Source organism: Halictus rubicundus, chromosome 4 (assembly GCF_050948215.1).
Source record: "Halictus rubicundus isolate RS-2024b chromosome 4, iyHalRubi1_principal, whole genome shotgun sequence".
Taxonomy (NCBI): Eukaryota; Metazoa; Arthropoda; class Insecta; order Hymenoptera; family Halictidae; genus Halictus; species Halictus rubicundus.
In genome coordinates this window covers 12,513,013-12,529,957 of record NC_135152.1, presented here as the reverse complement: position 1 = coordinate 12,529,957, position 16,945 = coordinate 12,513,013, and the positions used below count along the sequence as shown (strand labels likewise).

General features: G+C 39.8%; 4 protein-coding genes and 1 long non-coding RNA gene across 10 annotated transcripts; 2 read left to right on the top strand and 3 right to left on the bottom strand.

Moving 5' to 3' along the window:
• Positions 1 to 34: 34 nt before the first annotated feature.
• On the bottom strand, positions 35 to 2,921 carry LOC143353418 (putative pyruvate dehydrogenase E1 component subunit alpha, mitochondrial). Of its 2 annotated transcripts, XM_076786742.1 has the most exons (7): positions 2,736 to 2,921; positions 2,553 to 2,570; positions 1,839 to 2,075; positions 1,545 to 1,763; positions 1,211 to 1,459; positions 882 to 1,130; positions 35 to 802 (listed from the first exon to the last, which is right to left on the bottom strand). In XM_076786742.1, exons 1-7 carry the CDS (start codon positions 2,784 to 2,786, stop codon positions 617 to 619), a joined length of 1,209 nt encoding a protein of 402 aa, XP_076642857.1. In that variant the 5' UTR covers positions 2,787 to 2,921; the 3' UTR covers positions 35 to 616. The 2 variants fall into 2 exon arrangements, with proteins under 2 accessions (XP_076642857.1, XP_076642858.1); XM_076786743.1 differs by lacking the exon at positions 2,553 to 2,570.
• Mah (solute carrier family member mahogany) lies at positions 2,814 to 6,785 on the bottom strand. Of its 3 annotated transcripts, XM_076786730.1 has the most exons (10): positions 6,642 to 6,785; positions 5,970 to 6,090; positions 5,731 to 5,843; positions 5,520 to 5,652; positions 5,218 to 5,352; positions 5,031 to 5,140; positions 4,751 to 4,957; positions 4,377 to 4,589; positions 3,229 to 4,292; positions 2,849 to 2,950 (listed from the first exon to the last, which is right to left on the bottom strand). In XM_076786730.1, exons 1-9 carry the CDS (start codon positions 6,775 to 6,777, stop codon positions 3,883 to 3,885), a joined length of 1,578 nt encoding a protein of 525 aa, XP_076642845.1. In that variant the 5' UTR covers positions 6,778 to 6,785; the 3' UTR covers positions 2,849 to 2,950; positions 3,229 to 3,882. The 3 variants fall into 3 exon arrangements, with proteins under 3 accessions (XP_076642844.1, XP_076642845.1, XP_076642843.1); XM_076786729.1 differs by having other exon boundaries at positions 2,814 to 2,950; positions 3,288 to 4,589; XM_076786728.1 differs by having other exon boundaries at positions 3,229 to 4,589.
• Positions 6,773 to 7,888, top strand: LOC143353422 (uncharacterized). Its single transcript, XR_013082129.1, has 3 exons — positions 6,773 to 6,908; positions 7,542 to 7,616; positions 7,764 to 7,888. It is a non-coding gene; the product is annotated as an uncharacterized LOC143353422 (long non-coding RNA).
• On the bottom strand, positions 6,879 to 14,606 carry Rpii215 (RNA polymerase II subunit RpII215). 3 transcript variants are annotated; one of them, XR_013082128.1, is made up of 11 exons: positions 14,428 to 14,606; positions 13,550 to 13,819; positions 10,818 to 13,479; positions 10,535 to 10,740; positions 9,786 to 10,445; positions 9,227 to 9,615; positions 9,021 to 9,139; positions 8,755 to 8,943; positions 7,522 to 8,663; positions 7,271 to 7,335; positions 6,879 to 7,017 (listed from the first exon to the last, which is right to left on the bottom strand). XR_013082128.1 is itself a non-coding variant. In XM_076786724.1 (10 exons), the coding sequence occupies exons 1-9, from the start codon at positions 14,503 to 14,505 to the stop codon at positions 7,525 to 7,527; spliced, it is 5,712 nt and encodes a 1,903-aa protein (XP_076642839.1). In that variant the 5' UTR covers positions 14,506 to 14,606; the 3' UTR covers positions 6,902 to 7,335; positions 7,522 to 7,524. The 3 variants fall into 3 exon arrangements, 2 of the variants coding, with proteins under 2 accessions (XP_076642839.1, XP_076642838.1); XM_076786724.1 differs by having other exon boundaries at positions 6,902 to 7,335; XM_076786723.1 differs by lacking the exons at positions 6,879 to 7,017; positions 7,271 to 7,335 and having other exon boundaries at positions 7,385 to 8,663.
• LOC143353417 (pre-mRNA-splicing factor RBM22) lies at positions 10,328 to 16,625 on the top strand. The gene is made up of 4 exons (XM_076786741.1): positions 10,328 to 10,464; positions 14,855 to 15,175; positions 15,261 to 15,314; positions 15,402 to 16,625. Exons 2-4 carry the CDS (start codon positions 15,122 to 15,124, stop codon positions 16,527 to 16,529), a joined length of 1,236 nt encoding a protein of 411 aa, XP_076642856.1. The 5' UTR covers positions 10,328 to 10,464; positions 14,855 to 15,121; the 3' UTR covers positions 16,530 to 16,625.
• The last annotated feature ends 320 nt before the right edge of the window (positions 16,626 to 16,945 follow it).

The window sequence follows — 16,945 nt, the reverse complement described above, 5'->3', positions numbered from 1 at the left end:
CGAATCGGGAGAACCGCGAATAAACATGCACGAGTTACAAATAAACGATCTTTATTATTTAAAATGGAAACTATTTGTCTTATATATTTATAATTTCTCTACTATAGAAACAATTGCTTATTTCGATGGTTCTATCGAAACGAAATAATAAGCATGGATGACGCAATAAGGATAAAGATAAACAAACAATCGAGATATCCTTCGAATCGTCGTTCGATACCGTTTACTGTTTTTCCGATTCATAGTTGTAAGCGTATTATGTACATATTAGCTTGCCGGGTATAATGTGGCAGTGAATATCTCATTATGTACGAATCTACATAAAGACGTTGAATCGCTTCCTTATAGTGTACTATTTTATATATCTATAAATAAAATAAATATATATCGCGTGTATATATATATATACAACTGAACCGTAAGTGGTAAACGAAGTTCTCCAAGGATCTTCTATTTGTTTCGTCTAAATATCGGTGGTTTCTCCCCCGGGGAAACTTATCTTTTTTTCGTTTTTTTTTGTACAAACTATGAAGTTTTACGTTGGCAGGTATTTTGTTTTCAATAACAAGATTTAATACGATTTAATTCGGTGAACATCTGTTCCACGTGAATTCGTTTAAGCGTTGACTGCGGGGCCTAGCCTTGTGTGCGGCAGGGGGTTGAATGGAGTTGTGTTGCGGATTTCTTTTTCTTGACAATTAGTATAAATGTCGGCGGTGAGCTCGCTCATAGGAATTTCGGTATCCGCCTTGGCAGCTTTCACGGCGTCGTCTACTTGTTTCCTGATTTCGTTCTCCATTGCCTGTAGAAGAACAATTTTGTAAATAATGTCACAGTCAAACCAAAAAATTCTATATCAATGAATACAGAAAAGAACATACTTTAATTTCATCTTGAGTGACGAGATTAGCGTTCAAGACTCGTTCTTTGAAACCAGTAATGGGATCGCGAGTTTGTCTGACTTCCTGGATCTCCTCTCTTGTACGGTAGCTAGTACCAGGATCAGACATACTGTGACCACTGTATCTGTAGGTTACAGTTTCTAGGACGATAGGTCCTTTGCCAGACGTGCAATGATTTATAGCAAACCTTGTTGCTTCTCTAACGGCTAACACATCCATACCATCCACCTAATAATATACTCAAACATTTTATTTTCTTAATAAAAATAACTATGAAATAATAATTATTATCTATCCAAGTAACGAACCCAAATTCCAGGAACGTAATCTCCTCTCGTGTAATAGTCTGTGCTAGCAGAAGCACGGTCGACGCTAGTACCCATACCGTATCCATTGTTTTCACAGACGAAGATGCAGGGAACATCCCATAATTTAGCCATGTTGTATACTTCGAATACCTGTCCTTGATTGGCTGCACCGTCGCCGTATAATGCAACACATACACCTCCTGTGTTCATGTATTTTTGAGCAAAAGCGATTCCAACTCCCAATGGCACCTGTGTGTTTTACATGTCTGTGATATGCAAGCAGTTGATTCAACGATTCTATGTTTTGTAACTCTCGAAGATTTGTAATACTTACTTGAGCACCAACAATGCCATTTCCACCGTAGAAGTTTTTGCTGTACATGTGCATGGAACCACCTTTACCTTTGGCATTGCCTCCTTTCCTACCAGTTAATTCGGCTAGGACACCGAACGGTTCGATTCCCATTAAGTAAGTCCATCCGTGAGCACGGTAAGCTGTGATCACAGCATCTTGATCTCTAAGAGCAGATTTAATACCAACTGCACAGGCTTCCTACAGAAGAAACATAGATCTTGTGTTACTAGGATTTTCCTGAATGATTTGTGCTGCAATGATAGTTATTCTTACTTGGCCAGAATACAGATGGCAAAAACCTCTGACAATCTTTTCTTTGTAGAGGTTTCCTGCGGAAGTTTCCATACGACGAATCGTGTGCAGCTTTCTATACATTTCTAAGGCCTCCTCCCTTGTAATTTTGACTTGAGTGGAAGGTCCGCTGTCCAATTTATGCAATCGGAAGGGTTTCGTTTCAAACGAAGCTTCTGTGGCATAATTGTTTTTCTTACTGAAGAAAGAGGATACCACCTAAAAACATATGAAAAATCTTTATTTCCTCCATCTGACTCTGCGAGCTGCAGTATCGCATACGGTAACTCATAATTCAGGAATTAGTAACAGAAACAATTTATTCAAATACCTGAATTTTTTACAGCGGAGACTTTGCTCTGAGTAAACGATAAACCTACATTTTATGTATTACCTTGAACTTAGACTAACTTCTAAATCGTCTAACACTAGCTTTTTCCTTTATAAACGCCTCGATTTAAGTAAAAAAAAATAATATTAAATGATATAGAGGATGCAACATAAAACTAGTGTACACAGTCTGAGCTTAACACTTTGAAGCTAAATTTCTATGAGTTTAGCATAGTGCAAGCGGTTCGTAATATCGGTCGAACAAGTACTCGTGTAGACTATGAAGATTAAGCAAATTAGTGATAGAAAAATTGAGCACGGCGTGAGGAGGTCGGTGATAACAAACAAATCTTAGCAGATAATTACCTCGTTCCAGCTCCCGAACTGGCGAGACACCAGGTGATATAAAAAAAGAAAGATCAAACGATCAATCGTAAGATTTCAGAAATGATCGTATGATTAGGAAATTATAATAAGACCCTGGCATGGAACGTGTTGGCAAGTAGCTAGCTAGAGGTCATTCGTCGATCGTGAAATTTTTGTACTTACGTTGCGTTTTGACGTTTGCACGCCAATATTTCTGATGCAGGTCGGAATCATGATCGATGGATCTCTTAATCAATTGTGATCGGGACCCCAAGAACAAATGAATTATTAAAGTTAACAGACAAGATGGATCCGAAGGGGACGGCTCATTCGTTTGGCGCGGACAGTATCGTAAGATCTGGCTCGTAAACGTCACAGGTTGGTTCGTATCCCCTCCACTAGAATCATTAAAAAAAATGTTGGATGATGTGACGTAATATGTCGTTCATTGCGGAGAACACGAAGCGAAAAGAAATGTTAAAATATAAACACGTGTTTGAAGCGCAGATTAAACGTGAATAAGATTCAATGAATTTTTATATTGAAATACGATAATTATGAATTGTAATAGATTTCTATGTAACATCCATCCGAATGTCACGTTACGAATACTTTATGAATATGGATAGGATTGGAGGTCGAAAATTGTAAAAAGGTTCAATGAGATTTATTTCACCGTTATATAATTGATTGATAAATTAATTTTTCTAAACACGAAAATCGGAGTACATACACTTTTGGAATCAATTTTTCAAGGTAACCTTCGCGGTTAAGAATAGTTAATCGTATCAGCTGATTCTAGCAATATGTACTCGATACGTTCGAACACGTGTATTTAGTCGTGTTACGAAACGATTTTACATGTAGTTATGTATGCAATATCTGTGTATTCAAAAATATAACGTAGTTGGCGCAATTTGTTAAATATAATAAGTTAAATCTATAAAATAATGTAGATGTATTTAGATTGTCGACTTTAGTTAGATAAAAGTTCGAAAACCCACGTGTTTATCGAAGGGCGCGAATTTTTATTATTACGATGCTGCCACCTCGCTGACAATTCTGGAAACATAAAACCCGCTATATAGAAATAATTCGAATTGAATTTTTCAAAAGGTTAGGGAATCGAACAAATATATACACCAAATACATTTTTGTTACTCTTTATTGTTAAATAGTGATTCAATTTCTCAGGCAATTAGTAAGATAAATATTATAATATTGTCTTATCAAAAATGATTCACTGTCAATAACGTGTTCAATTGTAAAATGTCCTATTGTGCACACTTCATAAATATAGTAGTATTTTTCTTCATTCATTATGAGATAGTTATATCGATGAACGAATTTGGAAGGCTGTGGCATTCACAATACACGGCGGCGTGAATTGTACGAAACGAATTGTATTTTTTACGTTTATGTACGTCGAGGAAATAGTCACCGCAATGCCGAACAAAACAATTAAATAACCGAACCAATCGTGCCATTTTTGAACAGTGCAGTTTAGAATTGACTTCCGTATCGGTTGAACGGGAACAATTCTTCCATGTGTTCTATAAGGGCAACTGGCATCTATGAAAATTGGTTCGCCATCAGGGTTTCTTGTTGTCATTAAATATTGTTCACTGGTTTCCCCGGTATTAAGAACATCGGCTTCATAATCCATAATTTCGTCGTATTCATCTTCCAACTCGTCGTAATAAACGTACGAATAACGATGATATTCATTCTTTGGCACACCTAGAACACCATAATATATTGATCTTGAATGAACTCTTGGATCCGTTGAGATGCCTCCTCCCATGCTTCTACGTCTTTGGGAACCAGAATACACTTCGGGAGTCGATACGCGCATTGACCTTCTTTTTAAGGCCATAATTCTCGAATACACCAATGGAGGAAGCACAAACACCAATGGACCTGTTAGAGATCCTCCAATTAGTGCCATTACAATGTCGAATCTTGGCACAGACTCTCCTACAGCTACTCCAAGGAAGATGATGGCTGACCTTATGGCACACCGTTTCCATCCAAATGCTACACAAAAGCAAACATGGTATAATTAGAGGTGTACGAGAACCCGAATGAAATTCTTGACCAGTCCTGACCCGAAATTTTCAATTGTGGCACACTTTCTAGTTATAATACTTATGACTTATTAATCTGACTGACAAGAAACACTGTCTCCAATTTCTTACTTGGATGAATGTTCCAGTGATCTTCCAGATCCTGGAAGAGAGCTGAATGGCCTAAAGCACTTGAAAGGCAGAGTTGCAGAGAGGCAAGTAGAATGGCTGCACTCATAGTGAAATTTCCTGGAATGACTTGTAAAACATTGGCTGCTGTAATACCACCATATTTCCAAACAACTAAACTGGTTGTGACAGCAAATAGTGAACCACTTACTACAATAAATAACATTGGTTACATGGAAGTAAATTGAAGCAAATAATTGAGATGAAGGATGAATACTTTTACCGAAAAAAGAAATTAGAACAGCCTTGTTGATGTTCTGAGGACGACGCATATCCACTTGCACAGTCATTAACGTTGGATGTACGTCAAATTGGAAGGCTAACATTCCATACCTATATAAAAAGTAATATATATACAGAATTGATAGTGTTAATTTTTATTTACAAGTAATATTTTTATGGCATCTCACCCAGAAATAAATTTATCCCAGGAAGGAGAAGTAGGCACTGGTAATGTGTTAAGTTCTCGATCGTCGGTAATTATACACCACCATATTAATACCGCTGTCAACACAACTGCAGTGCATGAAAATACTGCCAATAATCTGAAAATCATTTCTGCAATGTATCTTGAATTTTAAAAGTAGGTAAAGCTCATAGCGAAAATTTATAATTTACATGTCTTATGCATACAAGATTTTGCATCGAATTCTAATTGTATTTTTTAAAACACATGTAATGTAATGTTATTGAAATTGTTAGCATGAGTTACTTCATATCGCGTGGACTTCCAAGCCACATAATTGGACACAAAAGTACACCCACAACCAGAAGCCAATAGCAGAAAGATAGATCGAATTGTTGTCCTGATATTTTCAGTCCAAACAATTGTAAATTTTGCGAAGCTGAAATTCATCAGTCATTTATGATTAATATATGCCTAATAAATTATAACATTAGCAGAAAATATAATAAGAACGTACCAACCAATAAGTTAGGTATACTACAACAAAACACTGTAAGATCTAGAATTATAGTGACCAGGGTTTTTGCACGAGGACCTAAGGTCAATTCGGTCACAGCAGCAAGGGGATGCCTAAAAAAATTAGATTAAAAGATATTAAAGAACTAATAATAATAAGTATTTCTAAAATTTTTGTATTTTTAAAATAATGTTAATTGGAGAACTATATATATATATATAAATATAGTAATGTCTTACCGACTTTTCCGCGAAATTTGCGGATTGAGAGTAGTAGCGATTATCCATGATTTTCCGAGGAGGACTGCAGTATAAATTTGCAAGCCAAATACAACGAGAACAAGAGGAATTCCGTATAATCCTAAAATCACACATACTTGTATTTACCGTCTCTGTAAGAAACACTTTAACGATCAAACTAAAAAATGGACCAGTTCGGTTGATACAATACAAGATTTTTTAACAATTTAACCAACTTTATTTTCTTCAAATAATCAACTCTTTCTCGCTCTCTCTTTCTCACGATTACTCGCGCACTCATCGCACAAACTTTCTTTGCAATAATCACTCAGGATACAATGTCAATTATATAAATCGTTTCAATTTAAATAAAATATTTTCTGAAACAATGTTACACTATACTTACAATCGACTCTGTGTGTGTGTGTGTGTGTGTATGTATATAATATATATGTATATATATATATTAATATGATAGTTTATAAAATTAATCCGTCAGGCGATATATGCCGTAGTGCACGTTACAAAACATGGTCCTATACTAGTTTATTAAATGTATTCACAAAAGTCTCGCGGTGTTTTTTTTTTAAGTGTCATTGACGTAGAGTATCAATGATTTTTGTATTGGCGATCGGGCCTTGCGGTAAACAAAAATAGGCAAAGAAAACTTACCGCATTCGACAATAGCGCGCGGCAATGCAATGATTGGAAAGACGCCGAATATATCGATGACACATAACGTGGCAAACAGAAGCGACAAGTTCGAATTGGCCTCTCTGAGAAGTAAGGGTAGCCTCTCACGATTCATTTCGGAGAGTAATTCGCACTGTCTGACATCGACGCGGAACTCGAACCGGTTTCCACGTTGCGGTTTAAAAGTATCCACGCAAACTGTAACTCGATATTCTATCGAACGCGAACGGCTCGCGCAGACACAAGGTGAGCGCAAGGAAGACCCACAAAAGTTGTCTACTATCTTCTGCTTACATATGTAGCTGCCGTCGTTCTCGCGAATCTGATACGGGCAGACCTTCCATTCATCGGCCTGCTAATAGAACAAATAAAAAAATATTCTCAATGAACGACGAACGTGTCTTATCAAAATTTTAAAAAGAGACTATGCTAAGTCTCGCAAGATACTTTGGACTTTAGGACGCAGAGCTTCTTCTGTGTGCATAGTATTTTAACTTCGTTATAATCTTCATCTTTTGAATCTATTTCATTTGTTATAATCAGACTTCTTTTATCTGAAAATTGCTACGTGCCCTTGAATCCATAGTAGTCTGCAAGAATATCTCGACTTAGTCTGCAAGAATACTCGATCCTCTCCTCTCTTCGGCGTAACCAAAATGAAACCTCGCTCGATCTACAATAGTATAGGTGACAAATTACAAGAATCGTACAAACTGTGCATATAGACTTATACACTAAATATATATTTACGGACTTAGAAAAATTAGAATCGCAACAGTGGTAATTACAGTTTATCGCGCTTATACCTACTCCATAATGAGTGTTCGGTGATAAACAGTCATACAGATATGCGTAATACTTCTTAATCTGTTTCGTAAGCTGGCGACGCTGGGGAGTAGGTTGGACTCGTTGGTGAGTAGCCCGGCACCGGTGGAGAGTACGTCGGACTGGTCGGTGAGTAACTTGGACTGGTTGGTGTGTATGTCGGGCTGGTAGGCGAGTACTTTGTGCTCGAGGGCGAGTATTGAGGACTCGTCGGCGAGTACGTTGGACTGGTTGGGGAGTAATTTGGACTGCTGGGCGAATATCGTGTGCTTCCAGAAGTTGTGTGTTGCGGGGAGCTCGGCGAGTAGGACGGACTCGTTGGCGAGTAGGTGGGACTCGTGGGCGAGTACGTTGGACTCGCTGGCGTGTACTGTGGCGAGGTTCCAGCGAACGACGGCGACGTGGGCGAGTAACTTGGGCTCGTCGGTGAATATTTGGGACTGCTCGGCGAATAGCTTGGACTAGCAGGCGAATATTGCGGAGAACTTGGCGAGTAGCTTGGACTCGTAGGAGAATACGACGGAGACGCTGGCGTGTAGTTCGGTGAACTAGGAGAGTAGCTTGGACTGGTCGGTGAGTAACTCGGACTCGTCGGTGAGTAGCTCGGACTCGTTGGCGAGTAACTAGGAGATGTTGGTGAATAACTTGGACTTGTAGGTGAATAACTAGGGCTCGTTGGCGAATAACTGGGACTTGTTGGCGAGTAGCTTGGACTCGTTGGTGAGTAGCTTGGACTCGTAGGCGAATAGCTTGGGCTCGTCGGTGAATAACTCGGCGATGTTGGTGAGTAACTCGGTGACGTGGGTGAATAACTTGGACTTGTCGGTGAATAGCTTGGCGACGTTGGTGAGTAACTAGGCGATGTTGGAGAGTAACTTGGACTAGTTGGCGAATAGTTTGGACTCGTTGGCGAATAAGTAGGGCTCGTTGGTGAGTAATTGGGACTCGACGGTGTCATGCTAGGCGATGTTGGTAAATAGGCTGGAGATGTAGGCGAATAACTGGGCGATGCTCCTCCTGCAGGTGACATCGGGTATGGACTCATACTAGGTCCTGGACTTCCTGGACTACCAGGTTGCGGCGAATACGCAGAGTAAGCTGGTGAAAGTCCTGATGCATCCGACGCTCCTGATGGCGAGAAGCATGCACCTCCTGGTGTCATACCACTTCCCAGTGCTAAAAATTGCATTTGTTATCAGTATATTAATTAAACAAAGGATCTTAAACGTTATCATTATTAATAGAATGTTACATGTAATGTTCATACCAGGTGACATGCTTGATGCACCATAGCCTGGAGTAGCGCCCATCCAAGGTGTCATTTGAGGGCTCATGCTTGGTGTGGCAACACTGCCAAAGAACATTCCAGCGGTTCCCATTACACCAGCTCCTACTGCCATCGGTATTTCAATGCCAGCTTTACATTTCTCGGCGTCCAGTAGTAAATCGAAACATCCTGGAAAATGCAATTAAACATATTAATTCAGAACAATACAGAATTTGCTAATTATGTATACTAAATAAGAGCAATACCTGTTCCTATACGCGGAAGTTGTCCCATTATAATGTTTTCTGATACTCCTCTCATAGGATCGACTTCTGCGTGAGATGCTGCGTCTAGTAAGACGTCTACCGTTTCCTCGAAAGAGCATCTACAGAGAAAAATAAATTCATGTGTAATACTGCAATACTCAGACATTTCATAATTAATCACGGAACATGTTTTGTTCATAACCTACCTCATAAGAGCACCAGTGTCTTGCCTATTAATTCCGTGACGAGTGATAGCCATCAAGTGACCCTTAGCGGTCATAACGTCACAAAGCAAAGCAAGATGACGATAGTTTACGTAAAGACCGTAGAACTGCAAAACAGCGTTCATTTCCTTCTCCACCGATTTTCGCACAGCCTCTATACCCAGCACTTGGAATATCTCGCAAATGTCGTTACTGAATGTCCTAACCGGGTCCACATCCCTTTCGCTCAATACTTTCATTAAACTTGTTCCGTCTGTTTCCAACAACCATTCCGCAATTGCCTTAAATTCTCCGGTGTCCGTGATTACGATACGTTTCTTCGAATCGGTTTGTGGTAAATGCATGTACACTTTCCCTATAGCCTCAATACCCTGGAGAAAAGAGACATTCAAATCACATAATATGTTCTTCTAGTCCAACACTAGGCTCACGGAGCACTAAAAGTGACTATTTTACAATAATCGTAAATTAAAAATATTCGAACACGTCCCGTAAAACTAGCGTCAGTAGATTTTATTACATAAAATTGAATCAAACATACCTGCAAAGTCATATCACTAAGCATATTCGCTTCGATACATCGGAGGAACATATCGTCCTCCATTTTATCTACAGTCTCCTCTTCCGTGTCTCCTGTGAATTTATCATCGCTATTCATTATCCTAATTCGTAAGACCAATTTCTCAGCATTGTCGTCGTTGAATATACAATTCAAGTCATCACCAAAGCCAGCGTTAATTTTCTCTGCTATTTGTTCCATAGTTAATTTCTTATCTGTCATTCTCTTTCGATCCAATTCAATACGAAGCAACCACGGCGATATTTTAGTCGGATCGAAGTCGGGCATTTCGTAGTAGACATTTACGAACTCTTGATCCTCCGCGATCACAGTGTTCTGTGGATCTGGATCATAGTAGATTGCCGTGTTTGCCGTGACTTTTCTTAGAGTAGTGTGCTCTAGACGACAGAGAACGTTCTTCGCCTTTTCTGCGTCTCTCGCGGCAGCCCCAATCAAGAACACAGTTAGCGAAGGAGCTTTCGGCTTCTTACTGATGTTGATAATTTCTTTCAGCCTGGGTACACCAAGGGTTACGTTCTTCGATGACACACCAGCAAAGTGGAAAGTGTTCAGTGTCATCTGAGTAGCCGGTTCACCGAGCGACTGAGCGGCCAAGGCACCTACCATCTCGCCAGGTGATACCTGAAGATAAATTTTGTCGGTATACCATTGTTCTCAAATATCTAAATCACAAACATCCCATATGCAATTGTGTATCGTCCAATGTGTACCTGTGCTTGCTGGAATCTCGTTTCAATCTCTCCAATAAGCCATTCAAAAGCTTCACCGGATAGCCTAAATTCTTCCGAAACACATTTTGTACATAAAGTAGACCTTACTAAACATTGGAACAACAGTGTAGCGTTTTCGTTTGCTTGTTTGCTGAGCCTATCATCACCAGCCACAATGATACACTTCTCTAGGAGATCCTTCACACCTGTAAATCAGAATTTTGAATATACATTCTGTTAAGTTACCTATTAATATTTCTGATAGAATTATTTGCCTACTTACCTTGTATGACTCTCATAGGACTAAGATCAGTGGGTGCCCGTTTGTTTATGTGGAAAATCTTCTGTACATTCCAAATCATTCTCTGTAAATTACAAGGCAATACCACCTTAGATTCACCGCTACGGAAGATCTCCCTAAGCACCCCACGATCTTTATTTAATTGTTCCCATTCTCTTTCCAGTTCAGAGATCACTTCGCCAGAACCCATCATCTCTCTAACTATCTCTTCATTGAAAATGCGACGCAGATAACGTTCGTTGGTTGGATCGAATTTAAACTTCTTTTCAAATGCTTTATTGCTCAATTTAATAGTGGGCAAGTTTTGGAATTCCACAGTTTCACCGCATAAACCGTCTTCGCCGTATCGCAACTGAATGAGTTGTCCTACGGAGTTCCTTACTGTTCCGTCATAGTGTACCATTACAGACTCCATAGCCTTTATCAGACGACGCTGGATGTATCCAGTTTCTGCAGTCTTTACAGCAGTATCGATAAGACCCTCACGACCTCCCATAGCGTGGAAATAAAATTCAGATGGCGTCAATCCGGCTAGATACGAGTTCTCGACGAATCCTCTGGACTCGGGACCGTAATCGTCCTTGATGAAATGTGGCAACGTTCTTTTTCGGAAGCCGAAGGGAATACGTTTACCTTCAACGTTCTGCTGACCCACACAAGCAATAACTTGGGAGATATTAATATTGGATCCCTTTGAACCTGACACCACCATAGCCTTTAGATTATTGTACTCAGTCAAAGATTTCTTCGCAGAACCACCAGTCTTGTCACGAGCGTCGTTCAGAATCCTGTTTACTTGATTCTCGAAAGTCTGCCTCAAAGTGTTACCAGGAGACGGTTCCAGCTCCATGTTATGAGCTTTCTGAATCACCTCTATGACATCCTCTTTGGCTTTCTTGATCGCTTTCTGGATCTCGAGATAGGTCTGGGGATCTGCAATAGTGTCTCCGATACCGATAGAGTGACCTTCCAACAACAACCAATTGTTAATCACAGTCTGAATGTTTCCATAGAACCGTCCGCAAACTTCGTGACCCAGCTCCAACATACAAATGTGAAGTAAAGACCCAGCCGATGTACCCAGAGTCTTTTTACAGAGAATACCCATGACAAGTTCTCCGTGCTCTACCATGACTTTGGTGTCACCGGGAGAAATCCATTTGTACGGACCGTCGTCTTCTTCATCTGGATGTGTGCTGTGAGTTCTGATCATGTTTACGTTGCCTGGTATAATCAATGAGAAAATTTGTTTGCCAGTCCATAAAGGTTTTGGTTTCAATATACAGGGCTGTGGCATTTTGCCGTCCCAACTGGGCAAGAACATAAGAATGTTCATCATTTGTTCTTTCTCTATGAAGACGTCTCTTTTAGTCATTTTCCTTACAGCCGTGAGCGTATCCTGTACAATACCCATGACAGGTTTGTTGGCCTGCGGGGTAATAATTTGTCGAGGGGTCACATGAATGTTTTCTACTTCCGCACGGGTCTCCATCGATTGTGGCACGTGCAAATTCATCTCGTCTCCGTCAAAATCGGCGTTGTAGGGTGACGTACAGCTAAGGTTCATACGGAATGTACTCCAAGGCAGAACTTTCACTCTGTGCCCCATCATACTCATTTTGTGTAGTGTTGGCTGACGATTGAAGATCACCAAGTCGCCGTCGCGAATGTGACGCTCTACTCTGTAGCCACATTGTAGATGCAGATCGGATGGCTTTGGATGAAATCTTAGATCTATTCTTTCGCCGTTATCTCTGACGATATACTTTGCTCCTGGATACTGGGAGTTGCCACGTCGGACAAGTTCTTGCATTTTATCGATATTGAAAGGCGTTACAATCTCTGGGAATGTTAAGTTCTGGGCAATACTTCGAGGCACACCGACTTGGTCGATCCGTAAGTTAGGATCCGGTGTGATGACGGTACGCGCTGAGAAGTCAACACGTTTACCCATCAAGTTTCCTCGAATTCTACCTTCTTTTCCTTTTAGTCTAGACTTAATTGCCTTCAATGGTTTTCCTGATTTCTGCATTGCTCTAGGCATTCCAGGCATATCGTTGTCAACCAGCGTCGCTACATGAAATTGTAACATTTTTATATTTTCGGATATAACGTGCGCTGCTGCTCCAGCTTGCTCATTTCTGATTAATTCATTGTTTGCCTTTATAATATCTGCCAATTTGTGTGTTAAATCATCCTGATTCTTCGCTGAGCCATACATAATAACCGCTGGTCTCACCGACAAAGGTGGAACTGGTAAAACTGTTACCACCATCCAATCTGGTCTAGCGAATTTTGGATCCATACCAAGAATGAATGATTCCTCATCCGTAATGTGCTTCAATATTTCCCATGCTCTCTCTGCTGTGAGTGCAATCTTCTTTTCTTGAGAATCTTCGTTTACATGTTTCCATTCTGCTGTAACATCCAAGCCTGATCTTCTGAGATTAGGTTGGTATCTACCACAACCTCCGTGACCTGGTTTTCTCTCTGCAGGTTGCTGTTCTGGATTTTCTTTGTTGATGTCCATTTCATCACCACCCTCACAGATATTCTTACTTTTACATAGATCGTAAACAAACGTAAGTCTTTTACGTGGTTGACCCTTAGTTTTCATGACAATTTCTTTGATCTTTGGATTATGCTGTGTTGAAAAAAATAGCATTACAATAAAGAACTGTAGATCGAGAAATGTGCTTATAATTGATACTTACTGGACTGACAAGTAGTTTTGAACAATAAAAACAAACACATCGCAATATTTTTATTGTTTTCGTTATAAAACCAACATGAAAGACTGGTTTGGCCAAATCAATGTGACCAAAATGCCCTGGACATTCTGTCATGTTACCGGCGCATGTCTGACACCGTGAGTTCCTATCAATAACACCTTGCCGTGGGTCCATAAGTCCACCCAGCTTGGGCCTACCGCCCTCCATAGTTTCTGGAAAACGAATGCCGCCATCTGTGACGGACATCCGACGCTACACAAAACATTTCACAGCATTATATTAAGTGGACAACTGTATATTATTCATTGATGTTTCAGTTAACTACGTTACAGAGTATATATTTATAGTGTTTAGTTATACTTTTGTTTGGACAAAAATATTTAAACAGTTTTCCAAATATTAGCAATTCTGAAATGGGTATGTAATATAAAAGGGAATAATAGGGCATTGATAGAAGTAAAGAAATACGTCTATGTATCGTTGTAGATCAGCAACATCTTCTTTTATTATTAGAACTGTATGTGAATTATACAAAAACGTAGATCCAAAGTTTCCACCTTTACACGGTCATTAGAAATTTTAACACAAGTAATGCGTTATACACGATATTCACATTAAACGAATAACTGAGAGATAAGTGTATTTTTTATTGCATATATCTTATAACATTGAATTTTTTCATAATATCAGACGACACTAATAAGAGTACCCATCAAAGAACACGCGCGTCTGTTTGTAACATCTTATGCATTCCCGCACGATAAGGTATCATAAAATGTCGACTCATGATGAAATATTGTCGCAAACCGTGACGAAAATTATGCCATACGTGTTCACTCGTCTACAAATAACGAACTTACTATTTCATCGGGAGAAAGAATGCCAAATTGGACCCTTTTTACGGTTCGCAAAGGCGCTTTGGAGTCGGACGTGGCCATTTTGCAACGAGCACACACAGCTTCTCCCGCGGCCTTCTGCGTCGCGACTCCCTCTAACCGTTCTTCCCCGTTGCAGGCATCTCCCTCCCTGATCACTTCGTTCGTTGCTAACTACGGTTCTACCTACAAACTTAATCCTGCGTTCCTAAACTAATCAAAACTCTGATCTTAAATTGCACTTTCATTTCCGACATCACAACTTCATAAAGTATACGATAATTTACGAATAAAGATAAAAACGATGTTTAACAAATATGTGGTACTTCATAAACTAAATAATATTAAATACTTATTTTCAGTATGTTACGTATTTAACTGAATATTGTACCCTTTACGGACATGTTTTTAGAAAAGCGGATATTTTGAATTATAATTATTTAAAATGAATGGATCGGTGGTGGGTCAGGCAGTAGCGGGAAAGGTGTTGTCTAATTGTCCATCTGTTGGCGAGCGTAGGAGGTAATCGCCAAAGCTTCGCGACAACGGCGGCGTCTTCCCTACAAACAAATATCGTCATTTCTCCCCTCTATTACTTCCTACTCTCTACGTCACGTTATCCGTCAGTGACCATTTTTCCCCTGCATCTGGCAACTCTGGTGATGCATAGTAATTTAAAATGGCTACGTCGAAAACTACAAACACGTATAACAGACAAAATTGGGAAGATGCTGTAAGTAGTATAAAGCGAACTTATAAACACGTCGAAACATTTAAACATTTAATCAACATTTCATCTATATCGCATTTTATTTTAGGAATTCCCAATATTATGTCAGACTTGCCTAGGTGACAATCCATATATTCGTATGGTAAGTGCATCTTTGCAAATTGTACAATTATTTTAACTCTTAAGGAATATTAAAGTTCTATTAAGAAACTCTCTACTTGTGTTGCAGACAAAGGAACGGTATGGAAAAGAATGTAAAATCTGTATGCGACCATTTACAGTATTCAGATGGTGTCCTGGAGCAAGGATGCGTTTTAAGAAAACTGAAGTCTGCCAGACTTGTAGTCGTCTGAAAAATGTATGTCAAACATGTTTGCTGGATTTAGAATATGGTTTACCCATCCAAGTGCGTGATGCTGCACTTAAAATTAAAGATGACCTTCCTAGGTCAGATGTAAACAAAGAGTATTATGTACAAAACATAGATAGTGAAATTGGTAAAATAGATCCAACATCGCCAGCTGGAGCTGTTGGCAAATCAGCAGCTGCCAGTGATCTGCTTATGAAACTAGCAAGAACAAGTCCATATTATAAAAGGAATAGACCGCACATCTGTTCCTTCTGGGTTAAAGGAGAGTGTAAGAGAGGAGAAGAATGTCCATACCGTCATGAGAAGCCTACAGATCCTGACGATCCACTAGCTGATCAAAACATCAAGGATCGTTACTATGGTGTAAATGATCCTGTTGCTGACAAACTAATGCGCAGAGCTGCTGCAATGCCCAAGTTAGACCCACCCGAGGACAAATCGATCACAACTCTATACATTGGCAATTTGGGAGATGTTTTAACAGAGAAGCAATTGCGTGATCACTTTTATCAGTATGGAGAAATACGTTCAGTTACAATGGTTCCTCGTCAGCAATGTGCCTTCATTCAGTACACGCAAAGAAGTGCTGCAGAGGCAGCAGCAGAAAGGACATTCAACAAACTAATATTGGGAGGCAGAAGATTGACGATCAAATGGGGACGCTCTCAAGGAAGACAAACAGTATCAGCAGCAGAGGCAACCAGAGAAATCTTGGAACCTGTACCCGGTCTGCCTGGTGCTTTACCACCACCTCCTGAAAGCATGGGCAACAATTTCTTCAATCTGCAAACCACTCCTGGCATGATACCACCAATGATGATACCTCCACCACCAGTTGCTCCACAATTCATGTTCCCACCTCAGATGACAGCTGCTACAGCAACACCAATCTTCCCTCCAGGAACAACCCCGATACATTATCCGAGTCAAGACCCATCGAGAATGGGTGCATCTCAGGGCATAGGAAAGCCTTGGCCTGAAGAATAACAGTAATAGTGATACTTTAACCTTTTAATAATCACGACTATATCAGAGAAAGCCTGTATAAAAATAAATATATAATATCTGACTTTCCTTATCCTATATGCATTTAGTACTGTTATTTCCAGTGCATGTTTGTTGGTCCCTATAGAGTAGCGATTGTATCCTCACCACCTAATAGTGCAACCAATTAGAAATTAGCAGTAAGTTACCAGCCAGCAAGAATAAAGACAAAATGATTTCTATTGCTCTTCAATGTCTCGTGATTCATGAACAAGGTGCACAGGGTGATTCCTGAGGTCATTTGAAGTATCTTCTTTCAGCTCTTCTTCGTCATTTGCGAAAATGTTCGAGTCTTTGTTAAGGAATTATTAACGGAAAACACGGACCAATCAGGTGACAAGGCCCGCTGAGCCTGACGT